Source organism: Diachasma alloeum, unplaced genomic scaffold (assembly GCF_001412515.2).
Source record: "Diachasma alloeum isolate Michigan unplaced genomic scaffold, Dall2.0 Dall_scaffold_01668, whole genome shotgun sequence".
Lineage (NCBI taxonomy): Eukaryota > Metazoa > Arthropoda > Insecta > Hymenoptera > Braconidae > Diachasma > Diachasma alloeum.
The window spans coordinates 102241-129467 of record NW_021681762.1 but is presented as its reverse complement, the minus strand read 5'-3'; the positions used below and the strand labels follow the sequence as shown (position 1 = coordinate 129467).

General features: G+C 37.0%; 2 protein-coding genes across 3 annotated transcripts in view; one reads left to right on the top strand and one right to left on the bottom strand.

Annotated features, from left to right (window-relative positions):
- Nucleotides 1-3667, top strand: part of LOC107046658 (tolloid-like protein 2) — a 50431-nt gene extending 46764 nt beyond the window's left edge. The window contains exon 15 of the mRNA XM_015269319.2: nt 454-3667. Coding sequence (XP_015124805.1) covers nt 454-612 — 159 coding nt within the window. The 3' untranslated portion in view covers nt 613-3667. The remainder of the gene's footprint in view (nt 1-453) is intronic.
- Nucleotides 2673-27227, bottom strand: LOC107046659 (protein draper). 2 transcript variants are annotated; one of them, XM_015269320.2, is made up of 12 exons: nt 27038-27227; nt 13106-13528; nt 12184-12720; nt 10883-11020; nt 10572-10751; nt 9695-10022; nt 9310-9417; nt 8912-9076; nt 8322-8528; nt 7107-7262; nt 5803-5979; nt 2673-5187 (listed from the first exon to the last, which is right to left on the bottom strand). In XM_015269320.2, exons 2-12 carry the CDS (start codon nt 13334-13336, stop codon nt 4385-4387), a joined length of 3030 nt encoding a protein of 1009 aa, XP_015124806.1. In that variant the 5' UTR covers nt 13337-13528; nt 27038-27227; the 3' UTR covers nt 2673-4384. The 2 variants fall into 2 exon arrangements, with proteins under 2 accessions (XP_015124806.1, XP_015124807.1); XM_015269321.2 differs by lacking the exons at nt 8322-8528; nt 8912-9076; nt 9310-9417.

Genomic DNA, 27227 nt, shown 5'->3' with positions numbered 1-27227 from the left:
ATAGTCCGGACCGAGTTTTAAACCCTGGACCTTCCGATTGCGCATCGGATGCTCTCCCAATGGAGCTATCCGGCTTCTAGCCATTTCTTCATTTCAAATTTCTGGTACATATTGAGCTCCGCCGTCCTTCTTACGGCATTCATTTTCACATTAAAGATTGATGCTGATTTATGATGGAATTTAAAATACATCGTCATAGAAATTCCATTCGGAAGCAAATCGCTAATTTATTATCAAAAATAAATTGACTATGTTATGACAAATGCAATTTCCCCCAACTGGATGAAAAAAATTATAATGAAATCTTTTGTTAAACAAATAAAACATGAAGGCACAATAATTGGACGAAAATCATGAAACCCCGATATATTAGGAAATTGTAATAAAACACGAATTGAACAAAAATCTTTGCCTCTTAACGTCAATCCGGATCGAATCGTCTTTTTCTTTCAGAACATCACAGATATCGTATCAATGAACGAAGCTCTCCTGATTCGTTTTCGAACAGACGACACAGTATCAAACAAGGGTTTCTCAGCCGCGTTTGTAGCTGTTGATCGTCAAGACAGTGAAGAGAATCTCGGTGGGATTGACGAAGAGGATAATCTCTGATCGTTGAATGGGCTCGGGAATTTTCTCGAGCCCCAGGAGAGGACGACACCTCCCCCGAGACAGTTTGAGCCACCGCCGAATCGTCGGCCTATTTTCCCCAGCTATCCAGTCGTCAAAAAGCCACACAGACTCGATTTACCTGGGAGATCTCGTCGTGGAAGGTACAATGGTGCATCAGCAACCATGATTGGCGATAATTATCGGCCCCGTTACAAGCGAAAACGAAATCGCTCGTACCTCAATTAATGACAATTTAATCGGTTTTTTTTTCTTCGTGAATGATTGCAGGATAATAATCAACAATGATCGTGCCATGTAAGTTAAGTAGACGTATATTTGTGGAGATATTTTAGAAATACAATAATTGTAGCGATTTATTGATGATGATGATGATGATGATGATGATGATTAACGTGACACTAAAGTGAAGAAATAATTTTAATCACTGCCTCAAGCGCGTTGATCACTCGAAATTCTGTCTTAAGGAGGATTCAATTGTGAAATGCATTTCTTTCGAGTTTTAGGGATTTTTATGGATATATAGGTATTTACGAAATACTGAAGGATGTTTCGGAATAATAATCAATTGCAGTTATTGCAATGTTACTTTATTCTACTTGACTTCAGGAATTACTCGATATCGGAGTACAGAAGATGAGTCGAACGGATTGATAGGAATTATTGTGAAAATATAGCTCAACGTCCTCATATCAAAGAATGGGTTTATCATGGAAGTACTCCTTAATGAGACATTTCAAGAGAAATTGAGTGAAGAACTTTTTTTGATTCAACAAATTTTCTATAGAAGACATGATTCTATTAACTACAAACGTAGAATAGCTATATTGATTTAGACATATTCGCGGGATGGTCCGTATGAAATTATTAGTCAAACGTAACACTTAAAAACCTGGCGAATTCACTAGAAAATTCAGTTGGATTTCTTTTGAATTTTTTAGTAGTTTTTGGGCGATTCTATTGGAGAAACGTGCAATGGAAAATATTCCGTAGAAAACATCAATAGGATTCTATTTTTTTAATACAACTCACTCTATTGTCCTTTGATGTACAATCGATTCGAGTGATGAGTGATTTTTTCGAATGCACAAAACTCAGAATCTGATTCTTTTCCATCCAATCTAGTTTTATATCGAGTTATAATCTAAGTAAAAACTATCAGATATATGCACATAATTCCTTGATTATTACTATATCTTTATCTTTTTTTTTGCTTATGCATTTTCGTCTTTTTCTTCATATCAATAAAATCAACTCACTCTATTGTGATATTTTCTACAGGAATTCCTCGGTTCAAATTGTTCAATTTTTTTTGTTTTATTTTTGTAATGAAGTGAAAGGAAAAATGGAGAGGAAAAAACTTGGAAAATTCATGTCGAAGAATTCCTATATAAAATGTCTCAGTAGGAAAACTCGTACAGAAAGATGAAATTCTGCTGATTGTTTCTATAAAATACTTTGTATTGAACATTTTCTATTCAGAAAAAACACTCAGTGAAGCTGTGTAATTTTGCAATTGAAATCCAATCGAATTTTCTATTAAATTCGCTAAGTTTTTCTATGGAATTGTTTCGTGCGTGAAAAATTTTATATTTGCAATATAAACTACCAATCCAATTTGCACATGTTCTCCACTACTTCATTGATAAAATAAAGTTCGTGAACTACGTCTCAACTTAATTTCTACTTCGAAAAATATAAAGTGTTTCGTAGTACGTAATTGTAAATAGATAGACAATGAAAATGTAGATTACTAGATAATTGTCATCGTGATGTTTTATAATGTTCAACGTTCGTGATAAGATCAATTATAAAAATAAAATTTGGAATCACTTCAAACAATTACGTAGAGTTAATTGGCGCATGTTTGTAGAGTAGTAGCCAATCGAGGCTATTTCAGGATAATAAAATTACAAAGCAAATGTATACAAATTAAATGTAATGTCGGTCTTGTTGGGACCCCCCTTCGTCGTCTCTAGTAACTATTTTGTAGAAAAGGAAATATACAAAGAATTCAGAAAAAAAGTCTTGCATTCGTTTTTTCGTTTTTTATTCATTCCCAGTTGATTATACATTACATTTTTTCTTTTAACGTTAAAAAAAATTCTCTTGATGGATTATTAGTCTACGATATGGAGACGTTACAGACTTATCACAGGGTAAACACAGTCGCAGTAACGACGAATATATCAATAATTGAATGAACAATAAAGAAGAAAACATTTTGATCGTGCAAACAATCCTTTACAGTCATTTCTGCAGGAGAATGAGATAATTCATGAACTTTTAGGCAGACTATTTTGAAGCTATTTCAAAAACTATTGAGTTCATAAAAAAATCATAAAATTTTCTACATAAAACATCTTTTAAAAACTTTTTCTTTTCCAAGATAATTTAAGAATAATCAAAACTTTTGATCACATTCTTTCTCACTTCACAATACTGTGAAGTAAACAATCCGCCATTTCACATTAAAAAACTAATTTTCGTCGATTTTTTACTCTTCACAAATTCATGAATGGCTATCTCGTCTCAAACTCATTCAATTATTGATTGTAAAATGAAATAAAACGATGAAATAAAAATTCTTTTTGTTTTTCCTCATCTCACCATTATATAGATCTGAATAAAATACAACGTTTCTTAGATCTAGATACAATCGATATACATGCACATAATATAATATATGCTATATCTGTAAATATAAAAAAGAATAAAAGTGCCAAGTTGTACTAGAATAGAAAGTACGTTCACGAGGCAGTGAAGCTGTATAAATTCATCCAGTCATTGATTCAACTCCCCGAGGGGAATGGAAAAATCTGGGACAAAGTCATCAGCCCATTGATACGACAATTAAAATCGAGTTCAGAACCTCCCCATTTATTCGATCGATTTTTATGTACACTGTTTTAGCTGTTCTCCTTTAAGAATAAAATTGACTCCGAGGAATCGAACCAGCTCTCTCCCCTGCCCTCTATTTTACGTATATACAATGAAAGATCTCTTCATTCAGATAAACGATAAACTATAAAAGTCTTCAGTTGAATGGAAATTGCACAGAATTTTGTAAAAAAAGAAGAAGATAGAGATCAATGGCAATGAAGAATTAGCTTAACCGATTAGATTTTCGCTTAAATTTTTTTGTAGTTGAAATATCTCCCTCCAATAACTTACAATCGACTCAATGTATATTATTCATGATTCTTATGATGTTAGATTTTTTCGAAAAATCTATACAACAATTTGTTTCCTTATTCAATTAGTGGAGAAAAGGAGATGAGTTTGGAACGAAATTTGAGATTCTTTGGCAAATATTTAAGAGAGGAAGGGGTTCAGAGTGATCTATCAATACTTTCCTGTGAACCCGCTTCATTTCTAACATATTTGCATTGAGCTTATGCATAATAATAATTCATTCTTTCTCTCTTCAAATCCAAAAACTCAGATTATTTTACAAATAATCTCCAGCCTTATTGAATTTAGAGAAATTCATGAGAAGCCTTTTGGAAAACATTTCACAAAAGGTTTATTGACATTTTCCCCTAAACCTAATTCCAGGAATATTTCCAATATAATCCTCAATGATTTTTAAATTCATCTCCTTTATCACTTTAAAATCTCCCAAAAAGTTCAATAACAATCTCACTCACCAAAAAAAGAAAATTTCACTTCACTTTAATTCCGAAAGCTCAAAAAGGTCCAATAATTTCTCCACACCTTCACAATTGCTCAACTGAGGCCCCTGCACTGATCTTCAGCAACCCCCCGCCTGATCAGTATCATTCTGACTAGCCTTGCTAGTCCCACTGCCATCCCTACTAGGCCCAAACCCATTAGCCATCCTCTGGTAGTGGGGTTTCCACGCACTCATAGGTCTGGTGTAATCCAGATGATCGTACTCCATCTCCCCATTGTTCTGTTTAATCTCGTCATAAAGATGTTCAGCAGCTTTCTTGCAGTCCATCTCATCAATACTGTGGTAAACATTGACATTGGGATTTCCCAGGTCTGCATCCTTGTTCTTCAACGATGCCGAGTGATCGTACTGAATGCCATAAGCTCCTTTGCAACTCTCCTCATCCTCATCTCCACAGAAACCCAATTTCGCTCGTTCGCTGTTGACGTTTTTCGTTCCGAGATTATTTCGAATCAGACCATTGTTCAGGAGAGTGGCCGTTCCATCCTCGGTCTTGGGAGTCCCTTGATACGAGTAGACAGGATTGTCGAAGTGGTTGCGGTCTGGAGGAGTCACGGGCTCGGCTATGTACTGCACCTGGGCGATCTCCATCTTGAGATTGGCCACTCGACGCCTGTGGTACATCCAAGCCGCTAGAGTTATAGCGATTACTAGAATCGCTGCACATATCCCCGAGACGACACTGCCGTAGCCAGCCTCTGATTTTTCCTGGACATTTCTGGAGAAGATCTCGTCGTCGCAGTTGGGGCCTGTGTATCCGTGCTTGCAGGAGCAACCCTGGGCAGGGTGGCAGATAAAGTTGTCGTTCTTGCATTCGCAGGGCTCCATGCAGTGGTCCCCGTAGTAGCCTTCGGGGCAAACTGCAAGCATTCAATGGAATTGGTGCATTAGCTCTCTACTGAGGCTTTTTTTTAATTGTTTAAAGTGCGAAAATCTAGGTGATTTATTTACACTGTCTGTAGTGGATTTACAGTTTTCGTTTCAGCATTTTTTTAATGTGTGGTTACATTTCATTGTAGTCATACACTGAGAGAAAAACAAACACGTCCTCGAACAAGTCTTGTTTGGTATTCGATGCTCCCATACGTATTTTGCTCTCGAAAAATCTTTGGTTGACACGAAACAAGGGATAGAGAATGCAATTTTTTTTTTAACTACTAAATCTATTTTTTCGACAAAAATTTTTCATTCTGGCGCACTCTCTGCATGTTTGCCACAAAAAAATCCTTTTTTGATAATTTGCAAAAAACTATTTTCTTGGCACAAGTAAGACTTGCTTGAGAACTTTGTTGTTTTTCTCTCAGTGTATGTTTATTTTACCGGCTTGGACGAACTTGTGTAGAATATTTAGGCTTTACAGAGTTTGTTATTGAGACTTTACATTTCTTCAAATTTTATCGAGGTATTGACTTTAGGTTTTTTGGGACTACTATGGGGTTCTAATTCCGGTATCGTTTGTATTTCGAAGTACTTACTTTCTGTGCACCTGGCACCAGTGAAACCTGGTGGACATCTGCACACACCGTCGTTAGCTCTGCATTTACCTCCGTTCTGACATTTGCAGTGTTGCGTGCAGTTTGTACCGAAGGTACCCTGGGGACAAGGTGTTTGACAACGTTCGCCTTTCCATCCGGGGCGACACTGACAGATTCCTAGGGGAGAAACCGCGAATTTATTTATATCAATGATGCCCTAATGCGTGGATATTATGAAAGTATTTTTCAAATATCGCACGAATTATTGGAATTGCATTGTTGCTTGAGACTTGTTAAGAGAATCAAATTGGGAAATATGAAAATCGACATATGAAGTATGTAAAATATTGGATAGGTATGTTTTTATTTCGCAAAATCAATTTAAAAAACCGATCAACACGCGCCACACACTGCAGTAAAGCCTCAGAAAAATTCGAAAAAATTTGACATCTCATTTTGAAGTGTCTAGAAGCTCTATCAATAAAAATAACCGCCAAAAATATCATAAGTAATTTAGATTTTCAAATTTTTATTTCGAAACTTGGGGTCGTGTACAGTGTATATGGCTTATTTTCAGGAAAACATGGTAACTTTGGATCTGAATATATAATGGAAAGTAACACTGAACATAAAAAATCTCACAGCACTTCTTCAACTATACGATCTAGAGCACTCTTGATTTTCTTCAGATTTTTCCTAGATCTTTCAAATTTATCATTATGTCGATTTATGCTGGTGCGGCGCGACCAACGGCGTTCGTAACTTTTGTGCGACCAACGGAATGTTAAAAACACATCTGCATTACGACGCTATGATACTTCGCTTGGCGATGTCATACTGCACATGTTTTTATGTCACTGGGCCCAAAAACTGCGATCTTACCGAGCGAAGTGATTAAAATATTGTATGTCACACGGCGATAAAAGATAATTATCTGACGAATGTAACTTTATCATATGAGTCAGATGATATAATACTTTTCATTATCCATCGAAATAAAAAAGTACGTGCCTAATATTTTTCATATTCAGAAACGAAAAAGTTTCGTACACAATCACAATCGGAGAAATACAGTTCATCAAATTGTTGAAAATTGTGACCGTGTGCATGTCTTAGCGGGCATATGACTAAGTAACAGACCCATAAATTCAGACCATTTTACGTAATTTTCCAGCAAAATTGGGATAACTAATTACGCAAAACAATCTGCAAAACTCTTTCCCCGTGAAAATCAAAAGAGTGACAAGAATTACATAATCATTCAGGCTTCAGGAGAAATTATCCAAACTGATCCATCCACTGACCTGTGACATGATGACACTCCCCGTCATTCTTACAATCACATCGATTAGCACAGTTCAATCCATACCGATCCGGCGGGCACGGATGTTCGCAGGTGAGTCCCAAATACCCCGGTCTGCAGACGTACTGTCCCGTGACATGATCGCACGTCATATTTCCTAATTGAAAAATACAACCAAATAAAGATCCTAATCTTTAAAACGACCAATTCCCACAAAATGCTTGAAGGCGAAAAAGCAGCAGAGGAAGACAGAGAGATACGTAAATCGATAAAAATGACAGAGAAAAATCTTTGAGTTTCGAATTCGCAGTGAACAATGAGCGATGACGATTCTCCTCCCTGAAAATTGATTTACCATCGGCGATTATTCAATTGGTTAGTACATATTTGATGAATAGTTCGGTGTTAGAAGTTCTACAAGACAGTGAGTAAAGCATTCCAAGCCCAAGCAAGACCATTCCTTCTTAAAGTGGTTGTTCCAGTAGCGAATTGTGAAACAAGATTAGACGAAATTTTCGTAAAATTATCGCTTAATTTTAATAATTATGCAGCGTATTGATCTTTTGGAAAACAAGTTCAAGGAAGAATGCGAAGTTTACCAAAAACGTTAATGTTTTGGACAATTGATTACTATATTTCATTTTTTCTGGAATCGCATTTTTTCCACTCAATCTTCAATATTTTTACTAGAACGTGCGCAAGAGCATTGTAATGATCTCTAGAGTTGTAGAATTTTCTTCAAACTTCTGGCAAAATTTCCTAAGACGCCAGTGCGTTGCGCGATTACTAAAATCCAGGGCTATTGTTTAGCAAATTTTTCTCTTTATAAACTTTGAGATGATTTTGTCATAAATATCTTTGACTTTAAGAGACGTAAAAAATATTCATCAAGACCTTTTTAGAAAAGAAATAGTCGACTGTGTGTAAAGTTCATCTTTTTCGCACAAATGATCAAATTCTACTCAAATTACGCACGACCTCTGAACTTTAAGCACGTCGCGCGGAAAAACAACACTACGCCCGCCGAATCGCCGCGAGAAGTCAACTTTTCGAGCAGGCAGTGCAAAAAATATAAATTATCAAGAAAGGTCTCAACGAAAGTTTTCCATTCTCTCTCTGGGATATTCTGGGATAGTCAACATAAAATGGACTCTGAGTGAAATTGATTTGTTTTACAACTTCCCTACTGGTGTTTCGCTATCAACTTTTATCTTACCGTGCATCCTCTCGGGACACTTCTCGTTACATCTGACACCGTACCAACCATGTTTACACGGCTCAGAACAATCAGCGCCCTCCCAACCCCTGGCACAAACGCAACTTCCTGTCTGGGGGTCACACGAGCTATTGTTCATGCAGTTGCATTTGGTGTCACAGTCATCCCCATACATACCCGGCGGACATCTCGTCTCGCATCTTACTCCTGTTTATCACCATTTCTTTTATTGTTTTCTGATCAATAATACGTTATTCTCTACTTCAATATAATTTTTCTGAGATGATTTCGGTTTTGTTTCTCTTATTTTTTTTTGGAAGATTCAATGGAGAATTTATAATTTCATATGCATTATTAAGTTTTGAGGAAAATATCAAGAAAATTTTGTGTAGATTATTTAGTAAATCTTTCTCAAATGAATAGGCTTTGACACACACGTCAGAAACCTCTTTTGTTGCTGTTGAAATTTTCTACAAAACCAACTTTTGGTTAATTTGTGTAAACATCTTCCTCCCAAAGATATGTACCTAATATCAATCCCCAAATTTAATTCATAAGATTTTTAGGATTTCTGGTTCAAATTGACAAACCTCGCCACTCAGGCTTGCAGATACACCGCCCCGTGGCTGGATCACACTCAACAGTGTTCTCATCCTCACAATCACAGACCTGGTTGCACTCGTGGCCAAATAATCTCTTCCCGCACCTCTCCTGACAGTGCTCACCATGGTAGCCGGCCGCACACGTGCATGTGCCTGATTTCAAACATTTACATTGAACATAAAAGTCGGGTGAAACAGATGCGTGTGCAACGAGCCGAGAAAGTCTACGTTTCAGGTAGAATTCAACAATATTCAACTTCACTGCGGAAAATTGAATGTTGGAGGGGAGAGAAACCCAACACCAGAGGAGAAATTATTGAAAGTACAAGTCTTGTTACGACTTCTCGTTACTATTCTTTGTTGTTTTGAGGAAAGGAAAATCTCACCATTCTGGGGATTACAGGCGGCATTGTTAAGACACTGGCATTTGCCCTCGCAGTTTATTCCGAATGAACCATCGGCGCAGGGACGATCGCACAGGACACCATCCCATCCTGACAAAATTCGAAGACAAACGTAAAAACTGAACTTACCTTACATTTTTCGCGATTTTCTCCATTTTTTCATTAGCAAAACAAATTTGAAAAATTATGGAATTATAATTGTATCTCCCTCTGTCACTTTTCACCTTCAAAAACAGTTTTTGTTAATTCAATTGGTGAACTTGTGAATAAATTCTTTACACTGATACCCCAAATTGATCGATTTGTGGAGAAATCATGAATGAGTTCGAAGCATCTCCTTTTCTGTAAACTCTCTGACTGTAAATACCTGCAGTGCAGTTACACCGTCCATTCTCAGGTGAGCACGAGGCTCCATTCTTGCAGGAGCACTTCTGCGCGCAGTCCTCTCCAAATGTATTCTTAGGACAGACCTCGCTGCAGTCCTCACCCCTGAACCCAGCAGCACAAATACACGTGCCATTCATTGGATCACACTGGGCATTGTTTTTACAATTGCAGCGATTCTCACATCCCTTGCCGTAGTAGTACAATGAACAAGGCCGAGAGCAGGTAGCCCCGTCCCAGCCCACTTTGCAGACGCATTGACCGGTCCAGGGATGGCAGAGTTCGGTATTTTCTTTCTCACATTCACAAGCCTGCGTGACCATGAGAATAATGTAAAATATCGAGTCAATTTCTCATTTTCTAATTTTTCTTCTCAACGATTCGCAACATTTTTAGGAAAGGATGCAAATATTAAAAAGAAGGTTTTCTGATATTTTCTGTAAAGACTATTCTGAAATAATCTTAGAGGAAAGACCCTTCACCATATCATGAACGAGGATTCCTAATTAGACTAGATAAAAACTGTCTTGTTATAATTAACGAGTTTCTTGTCAAATGTTCTATAAAAATTTGGAGTGCATTGTTAATAGTTATAAGCTACCACAACATCTGTAAGTAGTTCACACGGTCTCATATTTATAACAGAGAAATATATATGCAAATTTAATTGTAATTGTTCCAAAATGCGTAAATAAAAAAAATGAAAAAAAATAAAAAAAGGCCCACATTATGAAAATTCAAAGAAGGTATATGACTTTGAAAAACAAATGTGAAAATAAAATAATAGGGGACTATATAATATTTGCAGCCGCTGTTGTGTACTGAAGCCCTGAGGTCGTCTGTATTAATAAAAATATTACTTTAGTGCAGTTGGGACCATAAGCCTCATCTCTGCAAGCCCTCTTCTCGCACTTCACTCCTGTCCACCCAGGACCACAAAGACAAGCCCCATCGGTGGGTCTGCAACCCGCTTCATTCTCACAAGTACAATTTTTCTCGCAATTATTGCCAAATTTCCCCTTCGGACAACTATAGAAACACTAGAAACAGAAATCCCGAGAATGAAAAATTGGAACCCCCGCAGTGGATTCCTGAAACCCTCATGCTGGATTATAAGTCTGATGAGGGCCTCAATGACTGCATTTAGCTGCACGAAGTGGCAATCAATTACCTGATCACCGTGGAACCCTGGCTTGCATATGCACGTGCCATTAACGTGATGGCATGCTGCTCCATTGTAGCACATACATTCCTCGGTACAGTGTTTACCCCAGAAACCGTCAGGACATCTGTTAGCACAAACTGGCCCCTGAAACGTGGGCAATACAGTAGAGGCTTCGTATAAGATACCCTAGGGACAGCAGGAGAGTGGAATTCCGGGAACCACAATGCCCCCACTACGCGCGCCCGTAGAGAGGAGAAAGGGTCACGAGAGCCAATGTGTCAGATCTTGGATTTTTCCAGGGGGAAAGTCGACTTTTGCCAAAATCGAATTTTTTAGCCGGGTGAACGTTGATTTCAACTATTTAAGCGACGGGCTATTAAAAACTCTCAAAAGTATGTGGAAAAAGTGAAAACTGAAAAAGTTTTTTTTTCCAGATTTTCGAAGGGTCAGATTTTCCGTTTTTTCCAGGGAGACAGTCGACTTTTGCCAAATTCGAATTTTTTAGCCGGGTGAACGTTGATTTCAACTATTTAAGCGACGGGCAATAAAAAACTCTCAAAAGTATGTGGAAAAAGTGAAAACTGAAAAAGTTTTTTTTTCCAGATTTTCGAAGGGTCAGATTTTCCGTTTTTTCCAGGGAGACAGTCGACTTTTGCCAAATTCGAATTTTTTAGCCGGGTGAACGTTGATTTCAACTATTTAAGCGACGGGCAATAAAAAACTCTCAAAAGTATGTGGAAAAAGTGAAAACTGAAAAAGTTTTTTTTTCCAGATTTTCAAAGGGTCAGATTTTCCGTTTTTCCAGGGGGAAAGTCGACTTTCACCAAAATCGAATTTTTTAGCCGGGTGAGCGTTGATTCTAACTGTTTAAGGGACGGGCTATTCAGAACTTTCAAAAATATGTGGAAAAAGTGAAAACTGAAAAATTTTTTTTTTCATCCCGAGCCAAAGGGTCAGTTTTTCCGTGTTTTCCGGGGAAAAGTCAACTTTCACAAAATCAAATTTTTTAGCCGGGTGAACGTTGATTCCAACTATTCAAGCGACGGGCTATTCAGAACTCTCAAAAGTATGTGGAAAAAGTGAAAACTGAAAAACTTTTTTTTTCAGATTTTCAAAGGGTCCGATTTTCCGTTTTTTCAGGGGGCGGAATGTTTAGAGAAACGGGAACGCGGACGATACAAATTTAAAACATTAAACACATAAATTGATTAGTTATCGATATTCATTCAGTAAGAATGAAAATTTCATTGAAATAAAACACGACCAATCATGATAAATATCTAGCTAATCATTCAACCATCACTTACAATCCATCCAGGAGTGCAGAAGCATTTTCCAGTAGTAGGTGAGCAAGATCCTCCATTCTGGCACCTGCACTCAGTCTTGCACTCCTCGCCATGCTTTCCCTCGGGGCAAAGGTCATCGCAGAGTGGCCCAGTGTACCCCGGGGCACAATGACACTCTCCAGACACATGATGACAGCTCCCACCATTCCGACACCTGCACTCCTCCCCGCAGTCCTGTCCATAGCGATCAGGTGAGCATTTCTGATCGCAATTGGACCCTGTCCATCCTTTGGTACATCTACACTTTCCGTCGAAGGGGTCGCAGGCTGCATCGTTCATACACGTGCAGTCCTCACTGCAATCGCGCCCCCATTTGCCCAGGGGACACTTAATATCACACGCAGGGCCACCGTAACCCGTTTCACATTTACACTCGTCTGGCGCAACGCACAAACCGTGTTTACAGTCTTGTGAGCAGATTGGAACACATTTGTCACCCAACTGCGTCTCCCCGTAGCCTTTACAACATTCGTCCACTGGTCTTTGTTTTGTTAGGGTCTGAAAGAAGATTAGGGGATGTTTATTCACGTTTTAGTATTTTTTTGGGGGGTTAATTCGGTGATTTTTTTTTTTGGATTTAGGTTTTTAGACCTACAAACAGGGATAGCGAAATTTTCGTAATTACATTTGTTGTAGCTCTCAATCGGCTCTACAGAAAAGGTTATAACAAAAATTTCGCTATCTCCCTTAGATTCGGAAATATTCCTCAAAAACTCAACTGGAAGATAAGTCGACTTAAACCGCTTTACCACTTCGCTACTGAATTGAAATCTTGCTTGAAAAAGAGTTCCTAACTTGAACAAGGTACTTGGATATCCTTAAGAATCCATCATCGCATGTTATTCTTGTCTTGCCAGAGGCTGAGAAACTGGTGTCAACAAACCTGCGTCTTGTAAACGGTCTTAAAGTCCATACGGTAAGTCGAGCATCTGGGTGGAAAGCTCAAGCACCAGGTGTTCTGTCTCACTTTGTAAGGTTTTTGCTCGGAAATGTTGACTGTGACGGTGTATGTTTCTTGTCTAGTGCAGACATTGGGCCCCTCCAGCCCGGCTGAGGCGACGAAGACCACGGTTAACGCCGTCGCGGCAATCGCCAAGGGTAATCTTGAAATCATCGTGACTTATTTTTGTTCCTCGCAAGCTGCAAAGCTCTCGGTCTTCTTCGTTGTTTCAGTACGTATTTATGGGGTTTCTGAAGGCGATGCCTCCAGGCTACTCACACCCTTGGGACTGCACCAGTCAACTATTCTAGGAGATGAGGGCGTCCAGTGGTGATCCATCAGTGGAGTTTTAACATCTCATCGAATCTGGAATTAATACGTTAATTCTGGATTCAACATTAATTTTCAATCGGTTAAATTAGTAATTTGAATAGAATGGGATTGAGGGACTCAACGTAATTGTGAAATTTTCTTGAGAATGGAGGACTTTTCTCTAGGAAATTCTTCTCATATTTACATAATTGAAAGAATTTCATATTTACTTCGTAAATTTACATTACGAAAATATTTCAGCGTAGATAAACAAAATTCGAAATAATTCGTTATCGAAACAGTCACGTAATTGACAGAATGGTTGCGGCTTTGAATTATACTTTTTTTGAAAAAAATATAATTAGTGTATTAATCCTATCTGGTCACCAAACGCGACCCTGCGACTTGGTCGCCTCCGCGGGGATTCCCCGCCGTGTTATTTAGACTTTAGCGTTGCCGAATTCACTCTACACTGCCCGGGCGAGATCCGATCAATTAGCCCCTCATGTATAGATATTCCAAATTTTTATTTTTTTCCCCATTGAAGTAGCTTTGAAGAAAATTGCGAGCTAATAAAAAACATTTGCTAGTTAGTACTTTTTTTAAAATAAATTGTTGAAAAATCACCCCTGAAAAAAAAGGCGTTATTTATTTCATTTAACATGGGAAAAAAATAATTCATCTGTCCGAAATAATTTGTTTTCTTCAGGAATTGTGGGAAATATATTGTTCCAAAAACTACTATAATTTTTTTGACATTTTAAGTGACAAAGTCGAATTTTTTTCAATTTTTCCGGTTAGACACGCAATTGTAATGAAAGAAAAACGACGCGCGGCGGGATTTCTCTCATAGGGTGACCAATCTAGGGTTAAAATAAAGATATTAAGATTTATTTTTCTGAAATTTCAACCGCAAAAAAAATTCTACCAACATTTTCCCTAAAATTATTAATTATCAAGATATCTATATAATTAACTCTTCAAACATCTCGGTATCTGTAAAAATATATAATTAAAAAATTGATTCGATCATAATTTTCGTCTGCAGGATTTTTCTAATTGGAAATATCCCCAACTCTACAAAAAAAAATTTCAACATTTTCTCTTGAAATCACTTTACAACAAGATACATAACAAAAATTAATGATTTTATTCTCAGAAAACTCCTCCAGAGTTCGGAAAAGAGCATAAATCCATCAACAAATTTCCATTATCAAGTACTCCATAAAAATAATTTATTGATATTCACTCAAGCGCTGGAATGCAGTTAAAAATCCAGAATGAAAAGAGACCTTCATCGAAACTCAACTCCCAAATGGTCTTGAATTACAGTAAACTCTGTCTACCCGACATTCTCGTGTTACTTCTACGCCCAACGCCAAGCGATAACGATCGTTTTCATTTTCACTTGAGCATCCGATCTCCCAGCCCAGTACTACCCAAATGCATTAGCATTTAACATCATTCAAAATTGAAATTACCCTTGTCGTTTTGAAAGGTATGAACGTGGAAATTATTGTTTCGGAGAATTTTGTGGCGTTTATCGAGAGTATTATTATAGAGGCTGAATCATTTGCAGCTCGATTGCCACTTGAGTCCACGGTGAATCATTAGATTCATGAGGGAAGGATATTAATGAGATTGTTTATTGACTGTCAGGTGGAATCATCACTGTTTTTTATTTTTTTCTAAATTATGAAGCGGTTAAATGCTAGAAGTTGGATGAAAAGTGTTTGCTCAATATAAAATATGAAATTATTGAATTGTGAGGGGTTTTTTGGGAGAAAAGCCAAAAGATATTCTTTATGATTTTTTTGTCCTTTCGAAATCGTTCATTATCGAAATATTGCTGGATTTAATAACTCTTTGTTGGATCAAAAATCAACTACATCTGTTCTATTTTATCTTAGCACTTCACAGCAGAAATATTTGTTTCAGATTAAAAAATACTAATAAAAACAAAATAAAACACGACAACAGAAAAATTAATTTTCTCCGTTTAGACGGAAAAACATAAAAAACGTTTTTTCCATTGTTCTTTCCTGCCGGCAGTTCGGCTGAAGGGTCGGCTATTACTGTTATTATTTCCATCAGCCCCTCGAAGGGCTGAACTTCAAAGTGCAGTCGAACATATGCCATTCCCGCATGAACTCCTGTGTCGAATGTACACCGTTGTATGCAGAGGGGGTTGGAATTAAAATGAAAGAGTCGACGACAGAGTGGAAACACACCCTTTCAAGTACACTCACAAATGTGTCACGTTTTCACTCGACTCTGTGGGCTCGAGGGGAGACAGACTCGTTATGGACGAATTTTCCAGAGCAAGTGTTGAGAGGAATAATGTCGGGAAAAAACTGGCGAAAAAATTGAATTTTGTAGATGATTTTTTTTCCATTCAACGACTTAATGTAGCTCTACGCTTTGGATATAAACAATTACTGTAAACGATTAGTCGAAAACTCGAGGAGATTCCCAACGGTACATTAATTGACGTTTAATTTCCACTGAAATTTCAGGCAATGTGGACATTGAAAAATTAAGCATTCCATTAAAAATGATCTGAAAATCAAGAAAATACTTGATTTTTCAGTTAAATTATTCCGTGAAAATTCAGAAAAATTAGGGAAATTCAGGGGAAAATTGAAAATTTCTTTCATTTTGTTACTGAATATTGATGTTCCATTGAAAATTTAATGAAGTCGTAAAATTTCCATGTCACTCGCACTGAAAACTCATGAATTTCTTTGAATTCTACCTAAAACTTGAAATTTTATAACCATTTTTCCCCTAAATCCAATTGAATATCACTCTCATGAGAATTACTATCACATATTCCATGAAATTTCAGAAAATTTCTAACATTGTTGACTGAACGAACATCTCAATGGTATTTTTACCAGCATTAAAATTTCCAGTGCCGACTAAAATGTAGAACTTGAAGATAAGGCGTGAATGCATCCCCGAAAATAGAGTTTTTCTCACGAAATGAAAAGAAAACCCGTCGGACGAGTCGAGAGATCGGAGTCGCGTGTTCAAAAACTCGTTCCCCCATCGGACCACATGAAAGCACTTCTGTACAATAATACCGAAAACGACCTCTGCCTCCATATCACAGTGGGCAAGGGCTAATTCATTTATTTAGCCATAATGTACAAGCCCGCATAGATGCTCTCACAGGATGTGAAACGAGAGCATATTGAACTCCGTAACTATAGTAAGCTTGTGTCCTCCAATGATCGATGATTATTTTATTCAGTCCCGAAATCTAAAAGTGAAATTGACGAAATAAGACAAACAGTCGAGATTAAATTAGAATTAAGAGACTGGGGACGCATCAAGAACGAGATAAGAACATTCAATGTTATCATTTCCCTCTCGGTGCAATCTGCAATGAAATTATATGGTTAATAAAACAGTTATGTAGTCAGGAAAACATGAGGTCCAAGAATTTTTGAAAAGCAAGAGCAGCAGAATTTTCGAGTGAAGTGAAGAAATATGAGGAAATATGAACTATAAGGAGAAAAGATTTGCTGAGTATTTCTCGAGTACAACATATATTTCTGGAGCTGCGACATTGAGGGCTTCGGAGGAATTCTATCAACGCCCATTTTCGTAGGTAATTAACTACAAAAAAGGTCGAAGGATATTTACAGATTAATCTGCATAAAATCTGCACGCCATGAATCCCAATAAACGATGAAAACCCCTTGCGACCATAAAGCGATTTCTCCGAATTCATGAAGGAAAAACACCAAACGAATAGAAAATTATTTTCTTATTATTTTCGGGCCCCGGATGTTCCAAAACCATATCCGTTACGATCATTTCACCCGCTCGCTCTATGCAACATTTATCTAATCACATCCACACGACAGAAGACTGAAAGAAAAATGTCAAAACACCAGCGAAAAAAAATGGTCTACAATTTCGTTGCCAATAGTACCCAATTAAAAACAGAAATTATTAGTTCTGGATATTAATTCCACACTAAGAACGAGATTCAAACGAGCCACATTGTGCCAGGTACGGTGAGTTATCATTGCATGTCTCACTCCCACGCACTCCTCATTGCGTGATAAAGTACCTAGACTTTGTATCCTCCGAGACCAGCAATCTTTTGTGATTCGTCACTGCATCCAGTGTCTCACAATGATTGAAAAATAATGAAGACCTCGAAGGCATGGAGGTCGTCAAATCTAATCAATGGAAAAACTATTAGTATTGGCAACGCTAAAGCGAGCTATTGGAGGACAATTGCGTAATCATTAGGTTACGACTACTCAGAATCCGGTGAAAGCGTGTATTGACGTATTCGAACAACACTTAAGATAGTCGCAATATTACTTGAGAATTAGTAAAAAATTATCTCGAGTTTTTAATCTCAAGCAAATATTGGAATGCCAAATCTTTGAATGGATTCGAAGAAAGTGATGTTGTAGTGTTATCAGAAGTGCTGAATACAGCGAGGATATTTTCAAGATTAGGGTGGTGACTGTGAATGACATTTTCTGTGTGATACGAGAAATTTAGGAGTGTTAGTTTGGATAGTTTGAGATTACTACTGCTATTCAATTAAGACTTGAGGTTCAGATATGGGGCCATGTGTGACGTCATATTCATGTAATGAAGAATGTCATAAAATCGAGGAGCGGGATGCAGTAAAAAAGAAACTTCCAGTTTCAAAGCAATGATTGATGTCGATCTATGTTTGTAAATGACTTAATTTATTGCATTCTCATAAGTTAGTGAGTTTTTCCATATATGTTGTTGATGAAGGCAACAAGAACTGTTTGAATCAAATAACAAATTATTTGTTAATTGTTAATTGTTTGAATGAAATAAGAAATTATTTCACGATATTTATAAAACCGATTTCAAGACCAAGAATTTTCTGAATTTGAAAACCCAAAAGTTCTGAATTCCAAAAACATTCAAAATTGGAGAAAATGTAACGCAAGTTCCCTTTTTTTCGTGAAAGTCGGACTAACTCACTATTTGGGCGTTGGAGTGGGGGCGGCCAATCCTTACGGAACGCGCTGAGAGTGGGGAAAACGTCCCTCACGAAAGAAGGTTTAGTATATTTACACTCAGTTTCTTACACTCACACTGAGAAAAAAAATTATTTTTGTCAAATATTCATTTACTTGAGAGAAGTATTTATTTTTTCAAAATCGTACTTCTCCAATCGAGTCATTCCCAGGCGAGCCGGACCAAGTTTCAATTACAACAGTCATGCTGCTCTAGAGGATTACTATGTCGCACATGACCTTGGATGAACTCTTCTAATGATTATTCATTTTTCCAAAATTTTTCATTTTCTACAGGGAAGAATTTCGATCAATTTTTTAATGTTGATAATTATTGAGGAAGTTCACTCAAAGTTATAACTAACATGATCATTTTCTAGAGGAATATAATTGACACGATTGAAACCTAATGAGGATTGCCAGAGAATGACACGAATGGAAAAATACGGTATTGAAAAAATAAATGGATATTTGACAAAAATAATTTGTTTTCTCAGTGCAACAGAGCGAGAATTCACGTGCAAAATTATCAATAATGAATAATGATTTTTAGGGCCTCTAAAATGAATGTTTTCTCTCATAATGTGGTCATTCTTTCATCACTAACCCACAAGATTCATTTATGTATTCAACCGCCGAGGCCACAAAATGGCTAGTTCATTCGCCAATTTCTTCGCAAGTGAATGTTCTCTCCGTTGTCCCCAGGTAAAATATTTCAAGCGAAAAAAAAACCATCGACGATACGAAAACTGAAACAAAGGAGTAAAAACTCATAATCACGACCTTGGCGTCAGCACTGTGTAATAGCACATGCAGAGAGGTATGCCGCAGTGCTGAGCCATCGATCCTACAACTATTTTTGTGCATTCCAGTCTCCCATCATGAAACCGTAGCACGAGATCGTATACCTTCAACAGTACATGCACAGACTTGAGTGAAGCTGTTTTGACTGTGAGATAATACTCGAGGATGCATGTGTGGGCTTGAACGTAGAATGAAAGCCATTGAGCGTTGCCAAGTAAAATCCCCCTGGGCGAATGTAAACCAGCGCATAAAAATCATAAATAAATTTACTGTTGCGTCTCTCCCAACTCAATCCTCCCCTGCCCTCCTACCCTCCCCGAAACATTGATTTTCATTTCCTCATTCTATTGGTTTTTCTTCGAAAATTTTTTTTGACAATTCTCGTTTCTAAGGGATTGATAAGTCGATATTCATCATATGCTTCAAGTTAAGGTTTAAAGTAGCTCTACCCTTACGGCAAATTCAAAGATTATTGAAAACTGCAAAAAATTGCAGAAAACTCCATTAGATTTGGCATTCTAATTTTTTTTTCAATTTAATTATCGTTTTGGCTTTTCAAAGAAGAAATGTTTAAAAATCAGGATTTAACCCAGTATCTTATATGAAAATCAACATTTCCATTGTAATCGCAGATTAAAATCTGAATTTTTTTTCATTAGATGTGAAAAAATCAAGATTTTTTTTGACACCTCATAAAAAATATATAATAGTTTTATTATTTATTTATAAGAGGGAAATGTTTGAAAAAATATAAATATTTTGCGAAATTTAATTTAGATAATACTGACTGGGTATAAATTTTTTCAAATTTTTTCCACGCAATTTAGTTGAAAAATTAAAAAACTGAAAATATCCCAAAGTACAGCGTAGTCCGGCCGAAGGGTAGAGCTACTTTAAACAAGTTAATGTTCTGTAGAAATGGAAATTTGGAATGACTGAAATAAGAAGACAAAAAGTTGATAAATTATTAAATGGAAAAGAAATGATTTGATTCCATCGATTCATTAGCGAACAATTGAAGAAAAATTATATTGGCAGTGTCTATTCACACGCTCCACGGTAACTTTGACCGTGGATATACGGGACGTTTTCCCGTGGATTCAAGGTAGTTTCTACCGTAGATATATGGGAGATCGTGGACCCTCAACTTTTACTTCTCAAATTAAATCTAGACAATAAACTAGACACATCGAATCAATTGATAAGTGATATGGAAATACTAGTAAACAATTTTCTCGTATACGAATATCAGTGTATTATTCATATTAAAAAAATGAAAGTAATTCATTCATTTCATTTCTTCTATAAATTGGAGTGTTTGAAAGTCCAGTTGTTTTGTCATTGACAGCATTTATTTATCCTCATTTTTTCCATCACACAAAGACCCCTCATTATGACCCTCTGTTCTCTCGTGTCACAATTCCCTGGAATCAGCAGTCTGACGAATCAGTTGACAAACCGAATGCGAGAGAGACAGGCATATTGGTTCATGTGCGGAAGTGCAATTCTGCGTAAAATTCCCCGTATCGTAGTACTAGTGCATTTAGCGTGATCAACTGGTCTAATGCGCTGGAGTAGTGTAATTAGTGAACTCCCGGATGACATTGTGGTTTCGTTCACTATTCCAGGTAAAATCTAGTCACCCGAGTGATAAGTGAGTGTAGGGTATAATCAACGGTCAAAGTTTTATCTATCGGTTACTCAATTCAATCAAACCATTAAAATTCAGGGAATGAAAACGATTTCTATCGAATTTAGAAGGTGAATTGAAATTTCTTTATTGCCTGTGGAGTCCATCGAAGGAATTATCACTTTTGAGAGCGCATTTTTTTTCTATACTCTAGACGCGTCATATTTCGAGCGGGAATAGTTCTTTTTTGCAAAAAAAGACATTTTGAAATGTAATTATTCAATTATGTAATTAGCAATTGATTGGAGTGGACTAATTCATCAATTGCCATTATCTTTATGTTTGTCCTCGTTATAGAATACGCTGAATGATAGTACCAACAAATTGTCGCGTCTTTTATCACTCCATATCACGATCATTATAATTCGTATTAAATTCCCTCTAAAGATGGACTCTACTCCTCTTGTCGGCCACGGTCTCACCCATTTTTGCTCAGCAACCTTCGTTTTTTTCTAAAGACACTCTCCAAAAATTGAGCCTGCGATTTTTTGTTCTTGATGATTTCTAACTTTTTTGTGACAATTAAAATTGTTAAATTTAACAATTTTAATTGTCACAAAAAGAAAACAATTTAACAATTGACAACAAAAAATAACAATTAACAATTGTTAATTGTTACATTAACAATTTAACAATTGAAATTTAAATTGTTAAATTTAACAAAACAAGTTAAATTGTTAGCTTTCAATTGTTATTTTAATTGTCACAAAAATCCCTCAATTTTCCACACGTCACATTCCAAGTGAGAAAGGTTCATTAAAAAAAACATTATTTGGAAATTCATTGATTGAATTATGCAATTATCAATTAATTGAAGTGAACTAATCCATTAATTCTCATTATCTTTATGGTTGCTCTCCTCGTGGAATACTTGAATGGTAGTAATAACAAATTGTCATGTCTTTTATCACTCCATATCGCGACCATTATAATTCGCATTAAATTCCCTCTATCATCTGAAACTTCGTGTTAAGATGGACTCTACTCCTCTTGTCGCTGCCCCCTCTCACGCACTCCCACTCATCAACCTTCGTCTCTCATCGCCAGTATCATTATCTACCGCACACACCAGTATCCCCCTGTCACTGCATCCTCCATCTCGCTCCTCCACGCTGCGACACAGTGGATCGCTTATCTGGCCTCGATCAACCGGCCCAGTCGGTCGCTAAACTGCACTGCGATAAACCCCGATGCAGTTTTATAAGGGTAATGGCAATAATAAAAATGTCCCGGGGGCTCTGACGTCTCGATGTTTCAGAATAGAACAAAAATGTTTGGGCGTGAATGTTGCGGAGGAATTGAGAGTGATTATGTCTTTTGTGTTTTCAATAGATGAGTGAATTTGCAGATATTGTGGTGGCGGCATAGGAGAGACGATTAGAATGAATTTATGTGAATTTATGCGCAGATGATTCTAAGGATGATTTTCCGACCAGGGGAGACTTCTAGACCCCACATGCGCCGGTTCCAGATTGTTTTTTTTTGTTTCAAATTGTATTAAAAAAATCTTGACGCAAAATAAAGGGAAATACACGTCTTCACGTCAAAAATAAAATAACGCCTCTTTATTGGTGATCTTGCTAGTTTAAAAAAAACCTCGCAAGACCCTAAAAAACAACAAAATACAAACAAGAAAAATCAAAAATCACGATAACAAATTGAAGAAAAACTCTCTAATTCTGTTGCAATATACCAAAGTCGGGTAATCTGACGTGGCCTTTGATAAAATTTCTTAAACAAAGCGCTGTTTTTCTAAAAAATTCCTTCAAACGTGTTTTCCACTCCAAAAATCATCCTCAAAAGAACTACCAATTGAAAACGAATAAATTAAAGTACCTCAGCACTCGCCCGAGCCCAAAAATATGTATGAGACAGAATCCACAAAGCAAACAGGTGTCACGCGCGCCTTGAGAAGTAGTACAACGAACTATAGTTCAAGTCTGCTATCTCGCAAATGGATTAACGGTTCTCCCCAGTATTCACAGATGGACGAACGCTACAACCATTGACGATCACATCATCGACGAGATAAGAATGGATCAAAGCTTCAGCAAAATAACCGGTTCAACAAAAAAAAACGTCACGAATTACTGCTAGGAGTGCATGAGGCAGCCACGTGGTCAAATATTTCGTTCCCATCGTCTCAGTCGTCAGTCTCATCACAACAGAAGAAATCGTTCTTTATTGTGAGTGAGTTAAATGGGTTTTGTGACGAGATGAATTGATTGGAATGACAATAGCAACTCCACCAAGATTCCGTGTCTTTTACTTCATATTTCATCGGCACAAACTGCACTGAATTAAATCAACTAGTGGAAATTGCTCACAGGAAGTGAAATCAAACGTATTTTCCACAATTCCCAATAATTCGTTTATTTGAGAAATAAAATAAAATTGTGGTGCATACGGAACTTGTCGTGTTATGAACGTGAATGAATAAATGAATGATTGGAAACCGACTATTTGCATTTGCCTCGAAAAACCATAATAAACCACCAGTAATGACTAACTCTTGTGGAAGTCTACTGTGCAGATGAAAAACTAACCGAGAGTGAATCACTTCCGCTTCGCTAACACATGTGGACCTCAACGTGTTACGAATTATCGTGACTCTTGCACTCGAGATTTATCGACAAAAATTTTTCGAAAAAATGGGGAGATTATGGCACACGGAAATAAGTCATCTCTGGGCATTTAAATTGGATGTTTTTTTTTTCATGCAGAATGGAATAATGTAGTAGTCAAGCAAGCTGGAAACACTTGAACATTTCATTCCTCGCATTTGGGGAATCTATTTGAGGAATCATCTTAAGGATATCGAAGTATCTTTTACAGTTTGGCACAGATCACACTATCGATTCAACCATTTTCATTCATAAAATTTGTCAATTAAATTGCGCCAGAAACATTTGGAGAAAATCATGAATATTCAGACTCATTCAAATTACATTTTGCACAGAATTTTTTTTTAGCCATTCGTTGTTTATAAATAAATAATTAAAATTGTTTAAGGTTTTAGGAACCTAATTTTTTTAGACATGAAATGGATTTCTAGTAAAATTATGAATATGAATAAATTCGTTACGATTTCGGAGAAATAATTGTCTGGTGGAAAGTGGATTGTTTATAATTTATTTATAGAAAATGCTCGTAATTTCCAGTTTTTCAATTATTTCGCCAACCTTCCTCCAAAAGTAAACTTTCTAATTTTTTTTCAGATCTTGAAAATGTTTTTTAGAGGTTCAATATCGAGATTCAAATTCAAACCTGCAAAGTTTAAATAATAAAACCATTGCTAAATGTCCGGAATGGTTGAATGATGTAGAATTCAAATGAAAGCTCTGATGTTCGACTACAAAGATAGAAAAGCATTTCACTGAAGAAATAATTAATAATGCGTCTGATAAAATCACTCATCATCGGGAAGATTTCGTATTTAATGAAAAAAATAACATTTGGTGAAATTGAAGTGATTTAGAACGATTTATGAACATTTCAAAACCTGCTGACCATACGACACAATTGCAACGAATCTGATTTCATTTTGAATAGAAAATTTTTCGGCCGTGACTATTCGCACCATTGCGTGAATCACTCCCGTACACTCCATACACTCCACGCATGCGGGAAGTTTGTGTGTTTCATAATTTAATAATTTTCCTATTTATTTTACAGAAAGAATAAAAAAATCAATTGTCTATAATTTTTTCAGTAAAATATTTTCTCAATCAACTCCAATTGTGAGCGAATAAAATAGCTTTTTCCATGGCAAATGAATTACGCTAATGATTTTTTCTACTCCTATTGATTTGATTGATTTCAATGAATTTGATTGTGAATTCTGAATGACTCGCACCTACATTTTTCCACATCACTGTTTTTTCGTACAATTAGCATGCGACAAAGCAAGGCCGGCGAAGAATGAATATTTCTACATTGACGCGTGACGCACTCCCGGAGAGAGAGGAATCGACTTGTCGATATTTACCGTTTTGCTGTGTTAGTTAATTTTCATGGTTTTTTTATTTTCCTCCTCCTTTATTCTAGTGCTCTTTGCTCAGCGGGTTGGAGTGAATGCACGCTGCGGCTCGCGAGGCTTGAAATTTCTCGTTACTGCTAGAAGCTCGTGGAATGCCAGAATTCAAATAACGCGTTAGGTAACACTCGACTGGAGGCAAAATTTAATTGATTATGGTGTTCAGGGTATTTTAGTTGTTATCGTTTTAGTCGGATTGAATTTTTTCTCTTCATTTGATTGTTATGAACTACGTAAGAACTTTGGGGAATTGATTGCACGATTGATTGAATTATTCAATCATTTTTTATGGGATTTTCCGAGGAAGGAGGTGAGGGGCAACTCGCCTTCGGGTCTTCCTGCAACCACATATTCGCCAGAAAAATTTTCTTTGCCCCAGTGCCGAAAAATACTATTGACAGCGATGCTGCGTTCAGCGACAGTGTTGTAACCATGGAGGTTTTAAACGGATCGTTCACATCCACTTGATAGCTTCCTGCACTGTGCCTCTCCAATGAATTAGCTCAGCACGAGGGGATAAAACATTGAAACTCTCTCAATTTTCAGTCAGATAAACAATCTGATCCAAATGGAATAGTGAAATGATTTGCATTGTAATTTTCACTAGCCCTCATTTTTACCTTGACACCACAACGGGCTGTCAAGGAAAAATTGTCACAAGGCCTGTCGAGGTACTTTTCATTTCTCGATATCTTCTCTGTTGACAAACAGAGATCTTGTGATAGTCAGTCAATGGCAGTAGTTCCACTTTGCCCCACTTTACCCTACGTTTTTTCCTCCGTCAATATTTTGGCTATTGAATTATCTTGATAATTTCCTCACTTCTGATTTCGACCAATCAGAGTACAGTATTCGGGGTCACGTGATTCCTTCACATCAGTTTTCTTTTGATAATTGATCGCGCGTGAATTATCAAACTGATAATTTGACAGTGGCCTATCGAGTGTTTTCCTTGCTTCAGACAGATATTCCGCACATATTAGTGAAAAGTGGCACGTAACTCCGAACACTGTACTCTGTTGGGCCAAAGGCAGAATACAGGAAATTATCGTAAAAGTGGAAACTCAAATGAGGCTAGAATAAGAGACTAAGTCCAAACATGATTGTTGAACTGAACCAAAAATGATTGACAGTGTGATCTAATCATGTTGTAATAATACGCTTGCCCTCTCACAAATGACCGCACCGAAAATCACTAATTTCATTGTAACTTAGGGTGGCCAGGCCAATTGCTGGACGGTTAAAGGAAATTGGAGTTTCGTGGTAGGATCTAGAATAAAAGAATCACCTAAATGGCGATATGATCGCTTCCATACCTTCAAAAATGTTTTAATTAGCAAAAAAAAATTGTTTAAAGTAAAAGTAACAAAACAAAAAATAATTAAATTGGGAAATAGTTGAATGTAGCCGAAACCCCCAATTTCTGGATGACTGGGTGATATTTTTTTTAATTTATTAAATGTTGATCAATAGAAGAAAATAATTCACATGATTATACACAAAGGATATTATGGAGGGGTGAAATAATTAATGCAATTTTCATTTTATTTGTGAACTATTCAATGCAAGTTGAAATCGTCCAGAAACTAACCCCCGTCCAGAAATTGACCTGTTTACCCTATATTCGTGTCATCCTCGAATCAAAAGAATCCTAACGGACCAGCAGACCTACATTGCGCCCCTCGCTCCACTTATAAATGTCACTACACCTTCTTAACTCGTAATTTTCAAAATAATTTATCCTAAATATTTTCATTGAAACCATGAACTCAAAGTGAATGAAAATAAACTCAGTTTTCTAAAAACATCGTTAAAATATGACTGCAGTTGTAATCCCCCAGTAAATCGGATTGCGCAGGTAACCGCGGGATTTACTGCGCTGCATCGACCTCGCGAAACCTGTTCCACTGATGTTCTTTTCAAGAGAACGGACAGTTCACAGACGCCTCACGCTCCGCTGATCCCGTTAAACCTCGGGGACAATTAGAAATATCAAAAATACTCACTCCTCTGTTGTCCACAGTGTTGATACCTCTCTGCTAATCCAATGGTGCACTGTCACTCATTCGTCGGAGCCATTCGCACTTTTAGGCCGTTTGAAAAGTCTTTTGTAGGGGCGGGAGTATTTTATTGTTCTTATTTTAACGCGATGGAACGGAGTAAACGCGCGGAGTACTGGGAGACGCGTACGCGACA